This window comes from Phyllostomus discolor, chromosome 8 (genome assembly GCF_004126475.2).
Source record: "Phyllostomus discolor isolate MPI-MPIP mPhyDis1 chromosome 8, mPhyDis1.pri.v3, whole genome shotgun sequence".
Classification (NCBI taxonomy): domain Eukaryota; kingdom Metazoa; phylum Chordata; class Mammalia; order Chiroptera; family Phyllostomidae; genus Phyllostomus; species Phyllostomus discolor.
The window spans coordinates 104846545-104865722 of record NC_040910.2 but is presented as its reverse complement, the minus strand read 5'-3'; the positions used below and the strand labels follow the sequence as shown (position 1 = coordinate 104865722).

General features: G+C 53.2%; 1 protein-coding gene and 2 non-coding genes across 8 annotated transcripts in view; all 3 read left to right on the top strand.

Annotated features, from left to right (window-relative positions):
- Positions 1 to 19178, top strand: part of MED24 (mediator complex subunit 24) — a 30814-nt gene that overhangs the window by 8591 nt on the left and 3045 nt on the right. For 5 of the 6 annotated variants that reach the window (XM_036034417.1, XM_036034415.1, XM_028519295.2 and 2 more), the window contains exons 3-21: positions 67 to 149; positions 8070 to 8108; positions 8433 to 8506; positions 8868 to 9100; positions 9245 to 9301; positions 10748 to 10859; positions 11017 to 11167; positions 11446 to 11559; positions 12101 to 12148; positions 12573 to 12655; positions 12955 to 13041; positions 13724 to 13835; positions 14318 to 14460; positions 15007 to 15044; positions 15467 to 15549; positions 15898 to 16076; positions 16184 to 16283; positions 16598 to 16773; positions 18683 to 18947. In XM_036034417.1, coding sequence (XP_035890310.1) covers positions 67 to 149; positions 8070 to 8108; positions 8433 to 8506; positions 8868 to 9100; positions 9245 to 9301; positions 10748 to 10859; positions 11017 to 11167; positions 11446 to 11559; positions 12101 to 12148; positions 12573 to 12655; positions 12955 to 13041; positions 13724 to 13835; positions 14318 to 14460; positions 15007 to 15044; positions 15467 to 15549; positions 15898 to 16076; positions 16184 to 16283; positions 16598 to 16773; positions 18683 to 18947 — 2177 coding nt within the window. The remainder of the gene's footprint in view (positions 1 to 66; positions 150 to 8069; positions 8109 to 8432; positions 8507 to 8867; positions 9101 to 9244; positions 9302 to 10747; positions 10860 to 11016; positions 11168 to 11445; positions 11560 to 12100; positions 12149 to 12572; positions 12656 to 12954; positions 13042 to 13723; positions 13836 to 14317; positions 14461 to 15006; positions 15045 to 15466; positions 15550 to 15897; positions 16077 to 16183; positions 16284 to 16597; positions 16774 to 18682; positions 18948 to 19178) is intronic. The other variant, XM_028519296.2, reaches the window with a different exon arrangement.
- LOC114504409 lies at positions 295 to 458 on the top strand. Its single transcript, XR_003685182.1, has one exon. It is a non-coding gene; the product is annotated as a U1 spliceosomal RNA (small nuclear RNA).
- On the top strand, positions 15303 to 15406 carry LOC114504447. Its single transcript, XR_003685213.1, has one exon. It is a non-coding gene; the product is annotated as a small nucleolar RNA SNORD124 (small nucleolar RNA).

The window sequence follows — 19178 nt, the reverse complement described above, 5'->3', positions numbered from 1 at the left end:
AGGAGGAGAGAGCTAAACCCAGGAAAGCTGTAACGACACAGTCTTACTTTGTTGTTCCCCCTGCAGAAGCACTGCTGGAGCAGGCCATGATTGGACCTTCCCCCAACCCTCTCATCCTGTCCTACCTGAAGTATGCCATTAGTTCCCAGGTAAACCGCCCTGTCTATTCCAGAGAGTGAGCGTTTGCAGGTGAATGATTTGGAGTACAGCTGTCAGCACATACTGTCTGGGTGAATTTGTTGGGACACCTCACTTTTCTGAGCCTCAGCTTTCACGTGAAAGGAATAACCGTTCATACATACCTGGCTGGGGAGGTACCATGATCAAGAAGGTGCTTTTCCCAGGGCGAGGCTTACCCATTGCACTCCGGATGTGCTGACCCCTGTGGTTTCCCCACATGTGGGAAACCTGATTGCGTAATTGGTGAAAGTGGGGGGCTGCATTCGTACTCTCCCCTGGGAAAAAATAATACTTCATGGGTTGTAATGAATATTAGATTCGTTTATTCTACAATAAATACTTATGAATGTTTGTATGTGCTGTAGGCCCTGGGGATATGGCTGTGTACAAGATCTGGTCCCAAAATATTTAGTGGGTGATAGAGAATAAATAAGCAGTCAGTCACGGGGTAGGCTTATGATAACTGCTAGGACAGAGTGCTGTGGGACTCTGTGAGAGGGGCACCTGATCCATGCTGAACAATCAGGGCGGGAGGTGTGATGTTTAAACCAAGACATGAATGTTGAATAGGAGTTAGCCAGGCAGACTAATGAGAGTGTGCAGAGTAGAGGGAAAAGCATGTGCAGAGGCTGGGAAACGACAATCACACGATGCTGTTTAGGAGCTGAAAATAATTTGGTACGGTTAGGGCAGCAGTTGTCATCTCAGGACCTTCTATTTACTTTTTTAAAAGATCTTATTTATTTTTAGAGATAGAGGAAAGGAAGGAGAAAGAAGGAGAGAAACATGCATGTGTGAGAGGAACATCAATCTGTTGCCCTTCACATGCTCCCAAACAGGGACCTGGCCTGCAACCCAGGCATGTGCCCTGATTGGGAACTGAACTGGTGACCTTTTGGTTCGCAAGCCAGCATTCAATTTACTGAGCTACCCTAGCCAGGGCTGTAGATGCTCTTTAATTTAATATAAATGTTTTTAAGCTTTATCTGTGTTGTTGTGTATATCAGCAGTTCATTCTTCTGTTAAATTGCTGAGTGGTATCCCTCAGTTGGTGCATAGCTCTTGTACTTCCTCTTAGCATCATGTCTGCTTTCCATATTAGCACATATTTATCTACCTTACTCTTCTTAATTGCTGCTTAATGTTCCATATGTACTGTAATATGGTTGTGTTTCAGATTTTTTATTGCTGTAATCAACATTTCACTGAACATCCTTATACTTCTCTGCATATCTGGGAATGTTTCCCTCGTTTAGATACGTAGAAATGGAATTGCTGGCTGGGAGAGTTGCCCACCAGTTGAATTGTAGATCCTGCACATTGCTCTCCAAAAAGGGTCGTCTTAATTTACACTTCCCTCCATAGTGTTTGACAGTATTTCTATGCACCTTTGCCAATGCTGGATAGAATCTTATTTTTTTTTTCCAGAGAAGCAAAAAATAACATCATGCTATATTATGTAGTTCCATGACTGTGATGTTGAGCATATTTTTATATGCATATCTTCTGTGAATTACTTATGTATACCATTTGCCCATTTTTCTTTTTTTTTCTTTAAATCTTTTTTTTTAAGATTATTTATTTATTTATTTTTAGAGAAGGAATGGAGGGAGAAAGAGAGAGAAACATCAATGTGCGGTTGCTGGGGGTCATGGCCTGCAACCCAGGCATGTACCCTGACTGGGAATCGAACCTGCAACACTTTGGTTTGCAGCCTGCGCTCAATCCACTGAGCTACGCCAGGCAGGGCTTGCCCAGTTTTCTATTGTTTGTTTCTTTTTCTTTTTTTCCTTTTTTTTTTTTTTGGTAACAGCTTTCAGATATAAATCATGTACTATATACACCGTTTACCCATTTAAGGTATGCAACTCACTAGCTTTTAGAATATTCAGAGTTGTACAACCATCACCAGAATCAGTTTGGAACATTTTCATCACTTCAAGAAGAATTCTTGCTGATTTTTAAGTGTCTTTTAATATAACCTATTTTGTAATCATTCTCTGTTATAGATATTTTACATTTTCTATCACTTTTTTTTAACTTTGTGATTTTTATTTTCTTGGCCTGCAGAAGTTTTTAATGTTTTTGTTGCAAGATTTAACCACTTCTTTTCCTGTGTGGCTTTTTTCTTACTTAAGTAGTTGCCTGCTTCAAGGATCAAAATATATTCTCTAATTTCTACCAGGACTTTACTTTTAGTTATTATTTTTTTTGTTTTTTTCTGTTTTTAAAATATATTTTTATTGATTATGCTATTATAGTTGTCCCAATTTTTCTCCCTTGCCCCCCTCCACCTGGTAACCCCCATTCCCTCCAGCAATCCTCCACCTTAGTTCATGTCCATGTGTCATGCATGTAAGTTCTTTGGCTTCTCCATTTCCTATAGTGTTTTTAACATCCCCCTGTCATTTTGTCCCTACCAATTTGTATTTAATCCCTGCACCTTTTCCCCAGTTCTCCCCCACCCCCATAACCCTCCAAATGATCTCCTTTTCTATGATTCTGTTTCTGTTCTGCTTGTTTGCTTAGTTTTTTTTTTATATTCAGTTGTCGATAGTTGTGAATTTATTGCCATTTTAATGTTCATAGCTTTGATCTTTTTCTTTTCTTTTTTAAAAGATTTTATTTATTTATTTTTAGAGAGAGGGGAAGGGAGAGAGAAAGAGAGAGAAAGAAACATCGATGTGGGAGAGATACATCAATAGGTTGCCTCTTGCATGTCTTCAGCTGGGGACCTGGCCTGCAATGCAGGAATCAAACTGGCAACCTTTCAGTTTGTAGGCTGGCACTCAATCCACTGAGCCACACCAACTAGGGCCTTGGCATTCTAATATATCTCATTGATATCTTTGTCTTTTCTTGCATTAGTGTTTTACTTTTTCAATTACTATACCTTTATAGTATGTTTGCTGTCTGTCTAGGCAAATCTTCCTGTAGTTTTATTTTTCAAAAATTTCTTGACTGTTTTTAGGCATTTTCATTTCCATACAAATTTTAGAATCAACTTCTTGAGTTCCTTTTAAAATCCTATTACATTTTGATTGGAATTTCTTTGACTATGTGGACTTGGGGAGTTTGTGGATTAACTTTATTTCATTTATTTATTTATTTTAAAGGTTTTATTTATTTATTTTTAGGCAGAGGGGAAGGGAGGAAGAAAGAGAGGGAGGGAATTCTTCTTGAACCCATCAATGTGTGTTGCCTCTCATGTGCCCTCAGCCAGGGACCTGGCCCACAACCCAGGCATGTGCCCTGACTGGGAATCAAATGAGTGACCTTTTGGTTTGCAGGCCAGCACTCAATCCACTGAGCCACTCCAGCCAGGGCTATTTATTTATTTTTAAAAAGATTTTATTTATTTATTTTTAGAGAGATGTGAGGGGGAAGGAGAGGGAGAGAAACATCCATGTGAAAGAGAAACATAGATTGACTGCCTCTCACACACCCCCAGCCAGGGACCTGGCCGCAACCCAGGCATGTGCCCTGACCAGGAATCAAACTGGCGACCCTTTGGTTTGCAGGTTGATGCCCAGTCCACTGAGCCACATCCGTCAGGGCTATGGGTTAACTTTAGAAACATCACTCTGGTTGTGGTTTGAAGAATGAGTTGGAGGCGGGTAAGGCAGAAGGCAAGGAGACCATTTAGTCTGGCATATTTTTTCTGTAAAGGACCAGATAGTAAATACTTTTTGTCTTGCAGGCCGTGTGGACCTGTCACCACTATTCTGTCATTGTAGCTTGAAAGCAGATATAGATAATGTGTAAATAAGTGGACATGCCTGTGTTCTGATAAAACTTTATTTGTAGTAAAAAGGTGAGAAGCCAGATCTGACTTGCAGGCCATAGCTTTCCAACCCCTGATTTAGGCTCTTGCAGTGATTCAGGTAAAAGATGACATCAGCATACAGTTGGGAAGTGGCAGCAGAAAAAAAAATGACGAATTCAAGAACAATTGAGGAGGTGGCATTGAGAGGACCAGTGATGAACTGGATGAGAAGCATGCGAGAGGGAGGAAGTCTTCAGTTTCTGGTTGGAGCACTGGGGAGCGACGGGATCGTAGGAAGACAGTGGGAGTAGAGCAGGGCTGCTGTTGTGGCTGGCACGCAGGTGAGGGGTGGAGATGGCATGTTTGATTTGGCCTCGTTGCATTTAAGGTGTCTCTGTGGGCTCAAAGAGGATACTCAGTAGGCAGTTGAACATACGTGTCTGGAACTCGTAAGCAGAGGCGTGGACTAGAGCTGTTGATTTAGGAGTGTTCATCTACAGATGGAAATGGAAACTATGGGCCCTGGCGAGAGTGCCCAGAGAGCGTGGAGAGTAAGCAAGGAAGGGAGTGACCCAAGCCGAATTCCTGAGGAACCAATCACATTTAAGGAACATACACAAGGAAAGAGTGCCTTATAGGAGTCTGAAAAGGAGTCAGCGAGGATAGAAGAAAAGCAAAGCAGGAGAGGGTGGTACCAAGAAAAGCACCGGCCCTGGCTGGTGTGGCTCAGTGGATTGAGTGCTGGCCTGCGAACCAAAGGGTCATGGGTTCCATTCCCAGTCAGGGCATGTGCCTGTGTTGTCCCCAGTGTGGGGGTGGGGGGGTTGCTCAAGAGACAACCACACATTGATGCTTCTCTGCCTCTCTTTCTCCCTCCATTCCCCCTCTCTCTAAAAAGAAATAAATCTCTTTTTTTGTTTTGTTTTGTTTTTAAAAGAAAAGCACCTGGAGGAAGGAGAGGACTGAAGAGCGAGGGGGTGTTTCCCAGTGTTAGATACTGCTGGGAAGCCAGTGAGATCAGAACTGAGAACTGTCCGCGGGGTTCAACAAGAGTTTGCTGATGAGCTTAATGAGAGGATTCCTGCAGCGGAAGGACAAGTGATTGGAGTGGGTAGAGCTGCCAACGGGAGGTGGGAGGTAGACACAATGAATGTAGAGAACTTACGCCTGTGGAGAGCAGGAGGGAGCGTGATGGCTGGTTGGAACTGTGGGGTCTGCGGGAGGTTCCTTTAAAAATAGAAGAATCTCGAGATGTATAAACACTGATGGGAGAAGCAAGAAGGAGAAAGGCTGAAGTAACAGTGAGAAATAAACAAACATGAAAGACCTTCATGACTTACGAAGTGCTATGCAAAATTAGTAATTTGTTTTTCCTTCAGAGTCAAGAGGCTCTTCGGTGCAGGGCTGTGTATGGAGAGGGCACTTAAGAGCAGCCGGAGTGTTGAATGCGGAGAGCGGAGGGGGTTGGAGAGCAGCCGCGGGGCCAGTCTGGGCTCGCCAGGTGCGCGGAGGGCCGCGCAGACGGTCCCAGCCTCGGGCTGGTGGTGGTTCCAGCTCCCGCGTTGATGGATGTATTAAGATTGGAATAGGTCAGACCCTGCTGTGAAAGACTGTTCACCATGTGGAAAGTATTTTTAGGTCTCTAGAGTAGAAGTGCTTTATTGATACTGTTAGCAAAGATTTACTGGACAGAATTTTGACTTCAGAGACCGTATAAACCTAGTATACCTAATGACATGCTTCAGAACATACAGAATTGGGGTTTTCTCTTCCGGCAGTTTGGGGTCCGTCTGTAGTGGGAACACCCAGCTCCCCCTTCAGGTCGGTATCCAGAAAGGTTCAGTTCTCTGCCAAGCCCTCGCTATGGGGACATCAGTTATAAATAAACAAACACTCGCCTGGAACGCTGTGGTCATCTTGCCCAGGCAGGCTCCCAACTCTCTGATCGCCGAGAGACACCAGTGCTGGCTTCGCAGTCGTCCTGCCGAGGGTGGCACTGACCGCTGATTGTGCGTCTGCGTCTTCTGTGTGTCCCGCACCTGTTTATCTGAGAATATTGAACATGTCTGAACAGACCGCAGTCTGGTCACGTGGGGGGGAGATGAGACAGGGAAGGTATTGCCACGTGCGTGAAATTCACTATGCTGAGGTCATTGAGGCGGACTTAGCTTTCTTCTTAAATCTTTGGAAATTTTTATTTTTCTAGTGAAGACAACCCACAAGGCAGGTAATTAATTCTCTCGACAGCTTCTGTCATTGTATTCTGCTTTCTTATTGGGTGTATTTTGTCACTGGTTTTGAGTATATGATTTTGACTGTTTTTTTGTTGTTGTTGTTTTTTAAGATTTTATTTATTCATTTTTAGAGAGATGGGAAGGGAGGGAGAAAGAGAGGGAGAGAAACATTGGTGTGCGAGAGAAACATGGATCAGTTGCCTCTCGCATGCCCCCAACTGGGGACCTGGCCCGGAATCGATCTGGCGTGTCCCCTGGCGTGTCCCCTGACTGGGAATCGATCTGGCGACCTTTCCGTTTGCAGGATGACATCCAATCCACTGAGTCACATCAGTCAGGGCCGTGCCTGTTTTCTATGGCGTTACTCACATTTTACCAGCATGCTATAATTAAACAATTTTTAAAAATGTGACAGCTTGAAAGATTTCCTGTAAAGCTTAATTTTATTCAAGACAAATTATTTCTTTTGAACTATATATTTCTAATTTTGTGGTGATAAATAGGTTTTACTAATAGAAATTTGTTTTAAGGTAAATTTTTTTTTCCACAATGTTACTAGAATTCATCAGTCCAAAGCAATAAAAATTTACAGAGGACACACCATCTGCTGGGCCCCAGGCTAGGTTCTAGAGAAACAGAAATTTATCACTATTTCTATTCTTAGGAAGCTCACTTTTCAGGTGGAATTTCCCAAAATGTATTTTGGAAATACGAGTTAAATGAGAGTCCTTGGTCAGATGAGTTTGTAAAGCATTTCTTGCTTCATCCCCAGTCATCTGAGAAATTCTCGTTTTATACAAGAATATTGTGTGGTTCAGAGAAGTCCTGCAGTAAAGCAAGCCCTTGACTGAAAGAACCCTTATTTTAAAGAAAGCTCTTTATATATGTTTAATCCAGGGTTTTTCCAATGCACATCACACGGAAGCTGTGTGTGTGTGTGTGGAATTTCTGAGCGCCCTCTGGACCCTTTGGAACAGCATCGCCCGGTAGAACTTTCTACAGTGATAGGAATGTTCTGTATCTCTGCTGCCTCATACAGTAGTAGCCTTTAGCCGCATGCGGCCACTGAGCACTTGAAATGTGGCTAGTCTGGTGAAGGAACTGAATTTTCAGTTTTGTTTAACTTTAAAAAGCCACCGTGTGACTAGTGGCATGTCTGATGCACAGTGCAGCTTTGGAAGATACTTTGGGAAGTGCCGATCTAAGGGTGTGTTTTTGTACTTACTTGTTGCACAAGCGTTATCGCCAAGTTCATGGGTCACTGAGCACAAGTATCGTCGTCCTTGAGGAGCGCCTCGTTTGGTGGGCTCAGCAGGTACCAGCTCTGCCGTGATGGACGCAGGCGATTGCTTGGAGCATGGAGGAGGGGTTTCAGCTCTGGGTGGGGGGCTGCGGTTGATCGGAGAAGGTGTCCTGGAGAGTAACTCCTAGGAAGACGAGTGAAAGTGTGCATAATGAAAATCACTGCCTGTTTCAAGGTGCAGTCACTCCCTAGTCCCTGCAGGAGCTGTGCGCGAGTCTCCAGACCCAGTCCCAGAGAAGTCACGGAGGTGTGGGGTGCAGGAGCGCAACCCAGCTCCTGACCAGTGTCCTGCCCACTGGCAGTCTGTCGACCTTGTACATAATGGACGGTGAAACCCGGGGCCTGGAACACCCTCAGATCTGCTCAGTGGATTTATGCTGTGACATCACTTGTGGCGAGTCCGACAGGAGGAGGAACGGGGACCGTGCCCAGTGTGCCTGCCTCTCCCTGAGTGGGGCGGGGAAGGCCCCCTGGGGGGCGGAGGCTTTAGGGGAGCTGCAGCGAGTGGCTTTAAGTACCAGCGTTTGTTCCTCTCAACTGTGGGTCACCAGTCCTCTGAACTTTTATCTTTTTTCTTTCCCTGCAGATGGTGTCCTACTCCTCTGTCCTCACAGCTATCAGTAAGGTATGACCGCAGCCACTCACAAGCTAGGTGGGGGGCAGGGGGACAGAGAGATGGTAGTGACAGAAGGGGCCCCACCTCCTTGACTGCTCCGATCGATCGTGTGACCGCTCAGGCTGGCACTGCTGCTTTCTGCTGGAGGGAGGGGCGCCCTGGGAAGCGGGGGCTGGCAGTCGGGAGCCGATTTCCAGCGTTGAAAGGATGCCCGGTCTGAAACCCGAGGTGGGAGGAAAGATGAGCAGGAACCCTGAGCGTCCCGTCTGCCTCCTGTGTGAGACCAGGGCCTGACTGGGACATTCTGGAGCATCACCGCCGTTCTTCCCGCAGTTCGATGACTTTTCCCGGGACCTGTGTGTCCAGGCCTTGCTGGACATCATGGACATGTTTTGTGACCGACTGAGGTAATGGCAGGGGTCAGGGGCTCATAGCCTCGAGCATTAGCTCAGTGTAAAGGAGCGCTCCCGAGAATACAGCCTGAGCTCAGTCCTGTGGCTTCCCGCACTTCGTCCCCCCTGCTCACCCACACCCACCCATCCCCATCCTTTTCTGTGTATTCCTTAGGACAAAAATGCCCCTTCATGATTTGGAGTAACTCACTTGAAATCTCGTTCGGTGGAAGCCGACAGGGCTGTCTTCCCCAGGCCTTGGCTAGCTTCCTAACTCTCTTCCCTGGAAGGGGAGTGCCGGGCACTCTGGGGAACATTGGTGTAGGTCAGATTTCAGCCTTTGGAGCAGAAACAGATTTTGCCTCCTTCCCCGCAGCTGTCACGGCAAAGCGGAGGAGTGCATCGGGCTGTGCCGGGCCCTTCTCAGCGCCCTCCACTGGCTGCTGCGCTGCACTGCAGCCTCTGCGGAGCGGCTCCAGGAGGGTCTGGAGGCTGGCACTCTAGCCGCTGGAGAGAAGCAGCTTGCCATGTGCCTGCAGCGCCTGGAGAAGACCCTCAGCAGCACCAAGAACCGGGCCCTGCTCCACATCGCCAAACTAGAGGAGGCCTGTATGTCCCCGCATTCCCCTGAGCCCCACCTGCCACTGCTCCCGAATCTGGTCCTTTAATCGAGAGGGGAGAGGCAGGATGGCACCCCACTTCTTTCCTAGAGGATCTGAAATCATCCCACTTCCTTTTTTTTCTCCCCATAAGCATTGCATACATCCCAGGGACTTGGGCAGGGTGGCACCCGAGCCAATCAACCAACAGGTATTTACTGAGCATTATTGTATGCCCAGCACTGTGCCAGGTGCTGGGGGCGGGGGGCGGGGGGGCTCCCGGAGGAGCATGTGGCAGGGTCCCTGCCTTCAACCAGTATACGTGCCAGTGGGGAGCAGGACTAGCATGCAGTGTACGCGGAGAGAATTAGGGGACAGCGCGAGCACATGATCCATCCTTGTGTTTGTCTCCATGTTACTGATCATCTGAAAAACAAACAGCTCTTGTGTTTGAGCATTGCCTAAAACGTCCTTTCAACACGGCGCCTGCCTGCTGTCAGGCCTGCTGCGCCGTGTACCTCTCGACTCAAGTGCACATGTTAAATACTGGAACCTCCAGAGCATGAGACCAGACAGATCACCGGACAGGAGGGGAGACTCCAATATTCTGGATCTGGGGCTTGAGGGCCGCAGTCTTGCTGTGGCTCGGGGCCACCCACGGGGCCCTTGTTCTCCAGTAATGAGAGGATTAGGGTGGGTTACATCCAGGTCTTCAGGACCTGGTTGAAGAACTTGTCATAGGGTTGGTAGATTTATTACTTCTCAAATATGTCTTATTACCTGTGGAAAGTGCAGAAAGGTGACCACCATGTAAAAATGGGCCATGTTGACAGTTTCTCATGTATCTTGAGCACTTGACAAGTGCTTGTTGGCCGAAAAATGAATGAATATTTAACTTAATCTTAATGGATCTCCAGTCTTATCTTTTTGGTTTTCCCCCCTATGCTACATGGAGGTTAGTGGGCTAGTTGGAGCCATTATCTGTCATTTGAGCCTCTGGAATGGGAGCTAGGATGAGTGACTTAGAATTCAACACTAAACCATGCAGTATAGACCACGAGTTTAGGCATGTAGGGGGAGAGGTCAGTGGGGTGGACCAGTCGGGTCAGTTGTTAAAGGAGTAGGGGCTCCGACAGCGGCTTGAAGGGCAGGGAGAGCTGGAGAGGGCAGGGTGAGTGAGGGGGCGGGTCAGGGGGCGGGCGGCTGGAGCGAAGGCCCCGACGGGGAGGGAGTGGGGGGGGAACACCGACGGCTGTGCAGGAGTCCAGCTTGGCCGGCTTGGAGCGTGTTGGCTGCTTGCAAGGCTGGCACGCCCCTGCGGTGGTTTGCAGCCGCCCCCCTGTTCCAGCCCCTGGGCTCCCCCTGCCCCTTTGCTCCTCCTCCCCCCCACCTCTCTCTGCCACTGCCTGTGTTAGGGCACATCTAGTCTCAGGTTGGCTGCACGCACCCCCTGAAATTTCAGGCCTCCGGGAATAGTTTCTAGAGGCTTCACTGTTGGTACGCACCTGCCTTCTGAAAACAGTGCATGCGTCCCCCCAGCCCCAGCCTCCATGTCGCCTCCAGGGGAAGCCTCCTCCCCCAAATCGAGGAGCTTGGAGCCACTCTCCTCCTCTCCTCTGGTTCCCATCATGTTTCTGCATTTCCTTTTCTCCACCAGCCTCCTGGACAGCCATCGAGCATTCTCTCTTGAAGCTTGGGGAGATCCTGGCCAATCTCAGCAACCCCCAGCTCCGGAGCCAGGCTGAGCAGTGTGGCACCCTCATCAGGAGGTACAGGCTGCCAGGGCGATCGTGGTGACGGGAGGGGCGGGAGGCCCTGGGTGGGGGCGGGACCATGTGGCACCTGGCCCCGACCCCCCTGCTGTCACCTGGCCTCCGGCTCTTCCTAGCTCACCAGACACCACCCCCTGTGCTTCTGTGCCCGCAGCATCCCCACGATGCTGTCTGTGCACTCCGAGCAGCCGAACAAGACGGGCTTCCCCACGGTCCACGCGCTGGTCCTGCTCGAGGGCACCATGAACCTGACAGGCGAGACGCAGCCGCTGGTGGAGCAGCTGATGATGGTGAAACGCATGCAGGTGGGGGGCCCGTGCTGCCTGTCTGTCCCCAAGGCGGCCGGTCATTTGGGGGCAGGAGGGAGGGTTCTTGTGGTCCTTCTGGGAGAGACTGGGTTTCTCCCGTTCGTGGTGGAAAGTGGACCCCAGGCCTGCGGGGTTTTGCCGCCTCACCTGACATCCCTGGGCCTCACACTCCTGTGTTGTTGCGCAGTCCCTGACCCAGCCCGATCCCCGGGGGCCGCAGTAGGTGAAGGGGGACATGGGCCACTGTAACGCCCCGCCTTTGTGTGTTCCTGCAGCATATCCCCACCCCGCTGTTTGTCCTGGAGATCTGGAAAGCTTGCCTTGTGGGGCTCATTGAGTCTCCCGAGGGTACGGAGGAGCTCAAGTGGACAGCTTTTACCTTCCTCAAGGTACCTGGGGCGTGGGGCAGTAGGACAGCCAGTTTAGGAATGGTGCTTGGGAAAAGCAGCGACACTCTGGACCTTTGCCCTGTGTTTTTCCCGCTGGCATCACGCCCAGGCTGCCAGATCCCCCAGCACAAGTTCCCATCGATTATTTTCTCTGAAAGTCCCAGGGCCATATTTAGCTCGGTTGGCAGGCCTCTGCTGTTTCTTAGCGCACAGGTGCTGCTTGGATCAGTCTGTAACCTGACTGTGTAGGGCAGTGGGCCCGGGTCCCTGAAGCAGGAGTTCCACCTTTGCGGATGATGGCACCTCCCCGTTGAGCCAGCAGTGGGGGGTGGGGGGGTCCCTGTGACTTGGAGGCTGACAGCACCAGGCCCGTGGGTACCTGTCAGCTTTCTGATTTGGTCCCAGGAATGCTCGCTTTCAGGCAGGAGTGTTCCTGTCTCTCTGTCCGGAGCAGGGGGCTAGAGAGGATGCCTCTAGTCCTGGGTGAAAGAGAAGAGCTTGTGCTTTCTGTCCCCCCCCCCCCCCCCATCTCATCCCCTAGATTCCACAGGTTCTGGTGAAACTGAAGAAGTACTCTCACGGGGACAGGGTAGGTGAGCAGAAGAAATGAGATGGAGGGAGCAGGGGAATAGGTGGGTCCTTGTTTCCGCCCTGGAGAAGCAAGGGCAGGGGAGGGCGCCTGACTGTGCAGAAGTGCCTTCTTGTGCCTGGGGGAAGGGAAGCGGGAGTGCACCTGCGCATGTGTGTGCATTACACACACGCACGCACGCAGCTAGTCTCCAGACAGAAGGCCGCCAGGCCTCTCAGGAGGCAAGGTTGCCTGATGATCGGGGGCCAGGACGGCCGAGTGTGGTGACGCCCCGCCCTTCTCCCATCCCAGGGCCTGGAAGCCAGTGGGTGGGCATGTGGGCTTGCAGGCTTTTGTACCGAATGGCGTCCCTGGGTTCCTGCATCGCAGGCTGTGGCAGGGAGGAAGACCTAGAAGCCGGACGGCCCTCTCTGGCTCTTTGTAGGACTTTACCGAGGATGTCAATTGTGCTTTTGAGTTCCTGCTGAAGCTCACACCCTTGCTGGACAAAGCTGACCAGCGCTGCAAGTATGAACCCCCTGCTTCCCTCTGCTGGAAGGTGCCCCGGGCTCTTCTGCTGCCCTCCTGTGTCGGATAAGCCTCGAAGGACTGTCTCATTGTTCGCTCCCCTTGGCGGGAGCAGGAGACAGCAGGCCCCGTAGTTGCCCAGTGCCCGAGCCCCCTACCCTCTACCCTCTGCCTTCCCTCTGGCACTGCAGGTGTTCTTTGTCCAAAAGGAGGGGGGATGCCCGGCTGGGACCCATTGCTGCTGCCCCTCAGGCACCCCTGCTCTGTGCCCAGTCCCTCACCGTCTTCTCCCCTCACAGCTGTGACTTTACAGACTTCCTCCTTCAAGAGTGCAGGAAGCAGGGCCTTCTGTCTGAGGCCAGCGTGAACAACCTCATGGCCAAGCGGTAAGTGTGAGCTCCCTCGGGTCGGTCCAGGCCCCCTTCGCCCTCGCTCTCTCGTGTCCGGACTGGGCTGCTGGCTACCTTTTCCCCTCCTGTCCAGAGTTTGGGCCTGTGTTCGCCAGGAGCAGGAGGCACTGGCTTCTGCAGACTAGGGTTCTGCCCTCTTAGGTGCCATGCTTTCACCCTCGGCCTCCTTTGTGATCAAAGTCCTTAATCTTCCTCCTGAGTCTTTTATTTTTTAAGTGAAGGGTTTTTTTTTTATAAAGATTTTATTTATTTGTTTTTAGAGGGGTGAGGAAGGAGGGAGAAAGAGAGGGGGAGAATCATCTTTGTGCAAGAGAAACATCAATGTGCAGTTGCCTCTCGCACGCCCCCAACTTGGGGCCTGGCCCTCTACCCAGGCATATGCCCTGACTGGGACTCGAACCTGCAACCTTTTGGTTTGCAAGCCAGCACTCAATCCACAGGGCCACACCAGCCAGGGCCCTCCTAAGTCTTAAATGAACTTTCAAATTAGATGTGATGCCCAGCGACAAACTGAAGCTGTTGGAGTACTGGATACACTTTCATAAATGTCGCTGTGACACCGAAAGTTTTCCTGTGCTTCTGGGGCTGGCCTGGGGAGCGTGTCATGAACTTACCTCTGTCACTGTTCTCTTCCTCGGCCGACTGGTCACGGCCACAGTGCAGCAGACCGGGAGCACGCACCTCAGCAGAAATCCGGGGAAAACGCCAACATCCAGCCCAATCCTGGGCTGATCCTCCGCGCAGAGCCCACCGTCACCAACATCCTCAAGGTGCTTGCGCCTTTCCCGTGCCCCCAGGGTCATCTCTTCCCTCTTCCCAGCCTTCCCTCTCCTTCTCGGAAATAATCAGAGGCCATAGACCTCCCCCCCTCCTGGCTTTTAGACACAGCTACTTTGAAAGGAGAGAAACGGGGAAGGCAAGGGAAGCTGGCATTGGAAACTAGTGTTTACTGGGCATCTCGCAAGCGGGCGCCGTGGTAGGTGCTTTCCCTCAGCTTGTCTCTCGCAGAAGCAGCAGGGACCGCACGGCCGTGCCCTCGCTGCCCCAGCCCCAGCGCTGTTGCCCCGAGTCCGTCACCAGGGACAGCGTGGAGAGGGAAGACAGGGTTGGGAACGGTTTTCCAGACTGGAGTCAGAAGGACGTAGACCGAGGTGCCGGTCATGGCATACGTGCAGCGAGAGAGACTGTGGCCAGGCTGTGTCTGGGGGGTCGTCGGGGTTCCTCAGGACTTGTTTTCCTGTCGTGTCCGCAGACGATGGATGCAGACCACTCCAAGTCCCCGGAGGGGCTGCTGGGGGTCCTGGGCCACATGCTGTCTGGGAAGAGTCTGGATTTGTTGCTGGCTGCAGCCGCTGCCACTGGGAAGCTCAAGTCCTTCGCCCGGAAGTTCATCAAGTAAGGCAGGCTGAGCTTCTGACGGGGGGCGGGGTGGGGGGCAGGGGGTCGAGCCTGCAGGATGCGATAGGGAGGGGCGAGGGCCTGGGATCTGGGTCTCCCCAGGGGCGCTCAGGCCCAGGCAGAGCCTCCCCTCCAGCTGCAGACCCTGGAGGAAGGCCCGTCTCTGGGGACGTGGAGCCTCTTTTGTCTGCAGCCCAGGATGCAGCGGAGGAGCTGGAGGCGGTGACGCGGTGTCGAACAGTTGGCGCGGAGGGATTCACATGCACCCCGTCATCAACCAGGGGCTCTCGAATGCTATTGACTTTTTTTGGGTTAACCTAGCATTTAAAATACAGAACGTTGCTCTAGTCAGTAAGCCCTTCTCTAGGCCTGGGAAATCTTTTAAAAACAAAGCTCCTTTCTCTGTAGCAATGGTGTTCATTTTAAGTTTGACCTGTAGTTGGACTCCAGTGACCGTCTCTCCGAGTGGGGGGAGTCCCCAACCCCCGTTTTCACTCTGCCCCCTGCCGTGCCTGACGCGACCTGTCTCCGTTCCCTCCACAGCCTGAATGAGTTCACGACACACGGCAGCGAGGAAAGCAGTAAGTGTGCCCCGCGCACCCGCAGGCCTGGGTGGCGCTGGAAGGCGGGTGTGGAGGGAGAGCTCGAGAGGCCAGAGGATGCCTCTGTGCGTCCCGGGAGGCTGCCTCCTCCCCGGAGGGATGGCCCATGAAGCCTTGGGGGAGGCTCGAAACAGGGTAATCCCGGGAGAAGGGTTCTTCTACAACCACCCCTTTGCCTCTCTGCCGCCCCCTTAGGGTTTGGTTGGGTTTCGGGGGAGGGAGTGTGTCAGGGGTCTTTGATTCCAAGGAAGGGATGATGTTTCAATTGAGACTCAAGAAAAGGATTCTGAGCCTCAGAGCTTTGAAGGAGACACTTGATCCCTGACCTTCCCTGATATGAACCCTGGCCCCGGGCTACGGCCTGGCCCAGACTGCAGGGTCAGCCTTGTCCTTGTCCGCAGCCAAACCCGCCTCCGTGCGGGCCCTGCTCTTCGACATCTCCTTCCTCATGCTGTGCCACGTGGCCCAGACCTACGGCTCGGAGGTGAGCGAGAGCGGCCGGCAGGGTCAGGGCACCAAGTAGGCGGGGAGAAGGGGAGGGAAATGACCAGTGTCTGTCCCCCTGGTCACGCCTTACTCCCTGCCAGTCACCCACACCCCTTAGTTCTGCTGGCTGCAGAAATCGGGCGCCCACCAGGAGAAGCTCCTGGATGCCCTCCTGGTCACGTCCCAGGTCCATCAGTGCCACGTCCCCGACCAGCAGGTGGCAGCACGGCCCTAATCTTTCTCCTTTAGCCAGTGTGTCCCTGATTGTTTAGGAGGGAAAGGGAGATGTGGGGGCGGGGCGTTGTGCCCTCCCCACTTGGCCGGTGACTCTCCCCGCCTTTCCCAGGTGATTCTGTCTGAGTCGAGCGCAGGGGCGGAGGTGCCCTTCTTTGAGACCTGGATCCAGACGTGCATGCCCGAGGAGGGCAAAATCCTGAACCCGGACCACCCCTGCTTCTGGCCGGACTCCACCAAAGTGGAGTCCCTCGTGGCCCTGCTCAACAACTCCTCGGAGATGAAGCTGGTGTCAGTGGCCCGCTCCAGGGGTGGCAGTGGGGGCCGTGCCCAGCCCCTCGCCCTCAGCCCCCTCGTCGCCCTGTGACGGTTCTTCTTCTGCCCCCACCCTCTTGCAGGCAGATGAACTGGCACGAAGCCTGTCTCAGCATTTCAGCCGCCATCCTGGAAATCCTCAATGCCTGGGAGAATGGGGTGCTGGCCTTCGAGTCCATCCAGGTAACCCCACTTCTCTAGGAGCCTTCTCTCTTCCCTGGGACACAGAGCCAGGCTTTGATAGATGGGTGTGTTTCGTGAGAAGAAAAGGACCCTCAATCCAGGAGCCCATGTTTGGGTGTCAATCTTCCTGGTAATCAGAATGCTCTCCACCCCGCCCGCCCGGCTGATTTTGGGGAGTCAGATGTGTGGTGAGAAGAGGTGTGGCATGTGGGGCCCAGGGCCCCCCCTGCGGCACTCAGTGGCCCACAAAGACTGGGGAGACCCCTAGCGGGGAAGGAAAGGTGGTGACCCCACCACCCTTTGTCCCCTCGCAGAAAATCACCGACAACATCAAGGGGAAGGTGTGCAGCCTGGCGGTGTGCGCCGTGGCCTGGCTCGTGGCCCACGTGCGGATGCTGGGGCTGGACGAGCGGGAGAAGTCGCTGCAGATGATCCGCCAGCTGGCAGGGCCCCTGTACAGCGAGAACACCCTGCAGTTCTACAACGAGAGGTCAGTCGCCCCGCCCCTCAGGGACTCCAAGCTCTGTCGTGAGAAGTCAGCCCCTCCAGTAACCGGTAACCCTGTCTCTCACACTGCCAAACGCGCCGCTCACTTGCTCACTCACTTCCTTGCTCACTCATGGTCTTACTCACACGTTCACTCACTGATTCAGCAGCATTTCAGTGTGCGTCTCACCCAGCGCTGGCCTGTCCCAGAGTCCAGACCCCAGATGGCTGGGACTCCTGCCCCCGGGGTGGGGGAGGCCGCGCTCTGGAGAGCTGGCTTGCCAGAGGAGCAGAGTGGTCGCCTTTGCCGCGTCACTGTCTAGAAGCCGTGGCCCCGTCCGTGGGCTTCGCAGGCCTGGAGCCCGCCCACTCCCCTTGCCCTCCTCCTGGCTGTCTTCTATGACGCTCTTCTGCCATGGCTGTTCGAGGGCTTAGAGGACCGGCCTGGTGGTTTCGGCTGTGTCGGATTCAGCGGCGTTGATTCATTCATGCGCCCAATAAGCTTTTCTTTCTTTTTTTTTTTTTTTAAATTATGGTAAAAAATACACATACATAACAAAATCTACCATCTTAACCATTTTAGGTGTGTAGTTCAGGAGTGTTAACCTCTGTTCACATCGTCATGAAACAGGCGTCGGGAGCTTTCCCCCTGCGAACTCTGCGCCCATTAAGTCACGGCTCGCCCTTCTCCCCACACCCCTGCCGCCTGTGCCCGCCATTCCCTCCACCTCCCGTCTCTGTGGGCCTCACCTCTCCAGGTGCCCACGTGCGTGGGCTCGCACAGCACCGGTCCTTTCGTGACCGCTGTGTTTCCCTTAGCAAAAGGTCTCCAAGGCTCAGCCGCATCCCAGAACATGTCAGAATTTCCTTCTTTTTTAAGGCTAAATCATATTCTGTTACATGTCCGTATCATATTTTGTGTATCCATTTATCGGCCGATAGACCCTTGGGTGCCTAGCGCGTCCTGGCTGCTGTGAATGGTGCTGCCACGGGTGTGGGCAGGAGCCCGTGGACGTGCTGTGAGTGGTGGCATCCACGGCGGCCCTCAGGGTGCCCTAGGAGGGAGACATGGGGGACCAGGCTGCAACGAGGCTGGGGAGGGCCGATGGAACCTCCCCGTGTGCCCTTGCCTCCTTTCTCTCTTTCCTCCCTCCTCGCCCTCTGCCCACAAGTAACGGAGTGGGCGCTCTCGCGCAGCCCAGTCTGGGCACGCGGACCCCCGTCTGGGTGGGGCACGGCGGGGTGCTGGGGCTGGGCGTGGCTGCCCCCGCGCAGGTGGGAAAAGTGGCTCCGAGAGTCGAGAGTCGTGGCGACTTTCCCAGAGCCGCCGCGCATTCCAGGAACCATGAGCTCTCAGCCCAGGTCCACACTCACAGCCCCAGGCCCTTCGTGAGAAAATTCCTGGGTGTACACTCGTACTTGCCCAGCTGCCGAGGGCCGGGAAGGGCCCTGCGGGGCAGCCCTGGGGCCCCTGTCCTGGAAGGAGCAGTTTACTTTGGGAGGAGGCCAGGCCTGGGCGGGGACCCCCTCAGCACTCAGCCCAGAGGGAAGTGATTGTTCTTATTTGTGTGAGAGTGTTGGCACGGCGGGCCTGGGGGTGGGGCGAGTTGGAGACAGAGGGAACAGGAGTGTGTTGCCGGAGTACCTGGGGCAGGCGAGCACCCCCTGCCCCCCGTAGGCTCTGTGCCCAGCAGGCGAGAGTCCTGCCAAGAGCGGGACTGGCAGGGTCAGGTCTGCTAGGGGTTTGCAACTTCCTCCTGTCCCCTCCCTTAGCGTAGAACTGGGTTAATTCCCCAGGAGTATTTCCGTAACCCAAGCCCTGGGAAAAGTCTGGCCTGGGTATTTCCTCCCCTCCCTATCCTAGCCCTTGAACCCCGTGCTGCCCAGGCCTCAGGTCTTCTCCCCTCCCCCAGGGTGGTGATCATGAGCTCCATCCTGGAGCACATGTGTGCTGACGTGCTGCAGCAGACGGCCACGCAGATCAAGTTCCCGTCCACGGGCATGGACACGATGCCCTACTGGAACCTGCTGCCCCCCAAGCGGCCCATCAAGGAGGTGCTGACGGACATATTTGCCAAGGTGCTGGAGAAGGGGTGGGTGGACAGTCGCTCCATCCACATCTTTGACACCCTGCTGCACATGGGAGGCGTCTACTGGTTCTGCAACAACCTGATTAAGGTGCTTGGGGTGGGGGGGCCGTGGGCAGGCTCGGGGGGCCATGGGGTGTGGTGGGCGTCCTCAGACTCCGGGAGACGCCTGAGGAAATGCCAGACAGGACCCAACTTGGTCCCACCTCTCACTGCCCAACACCCAGCGCCTCTCTGAGAGGCTTCGGACATGCTGGTCCTCCCCTCGGGACTCGGAGGGGACCAGAGGCTCTGAGGCAGAGGGAGGGGTGGGGCAGCAGCC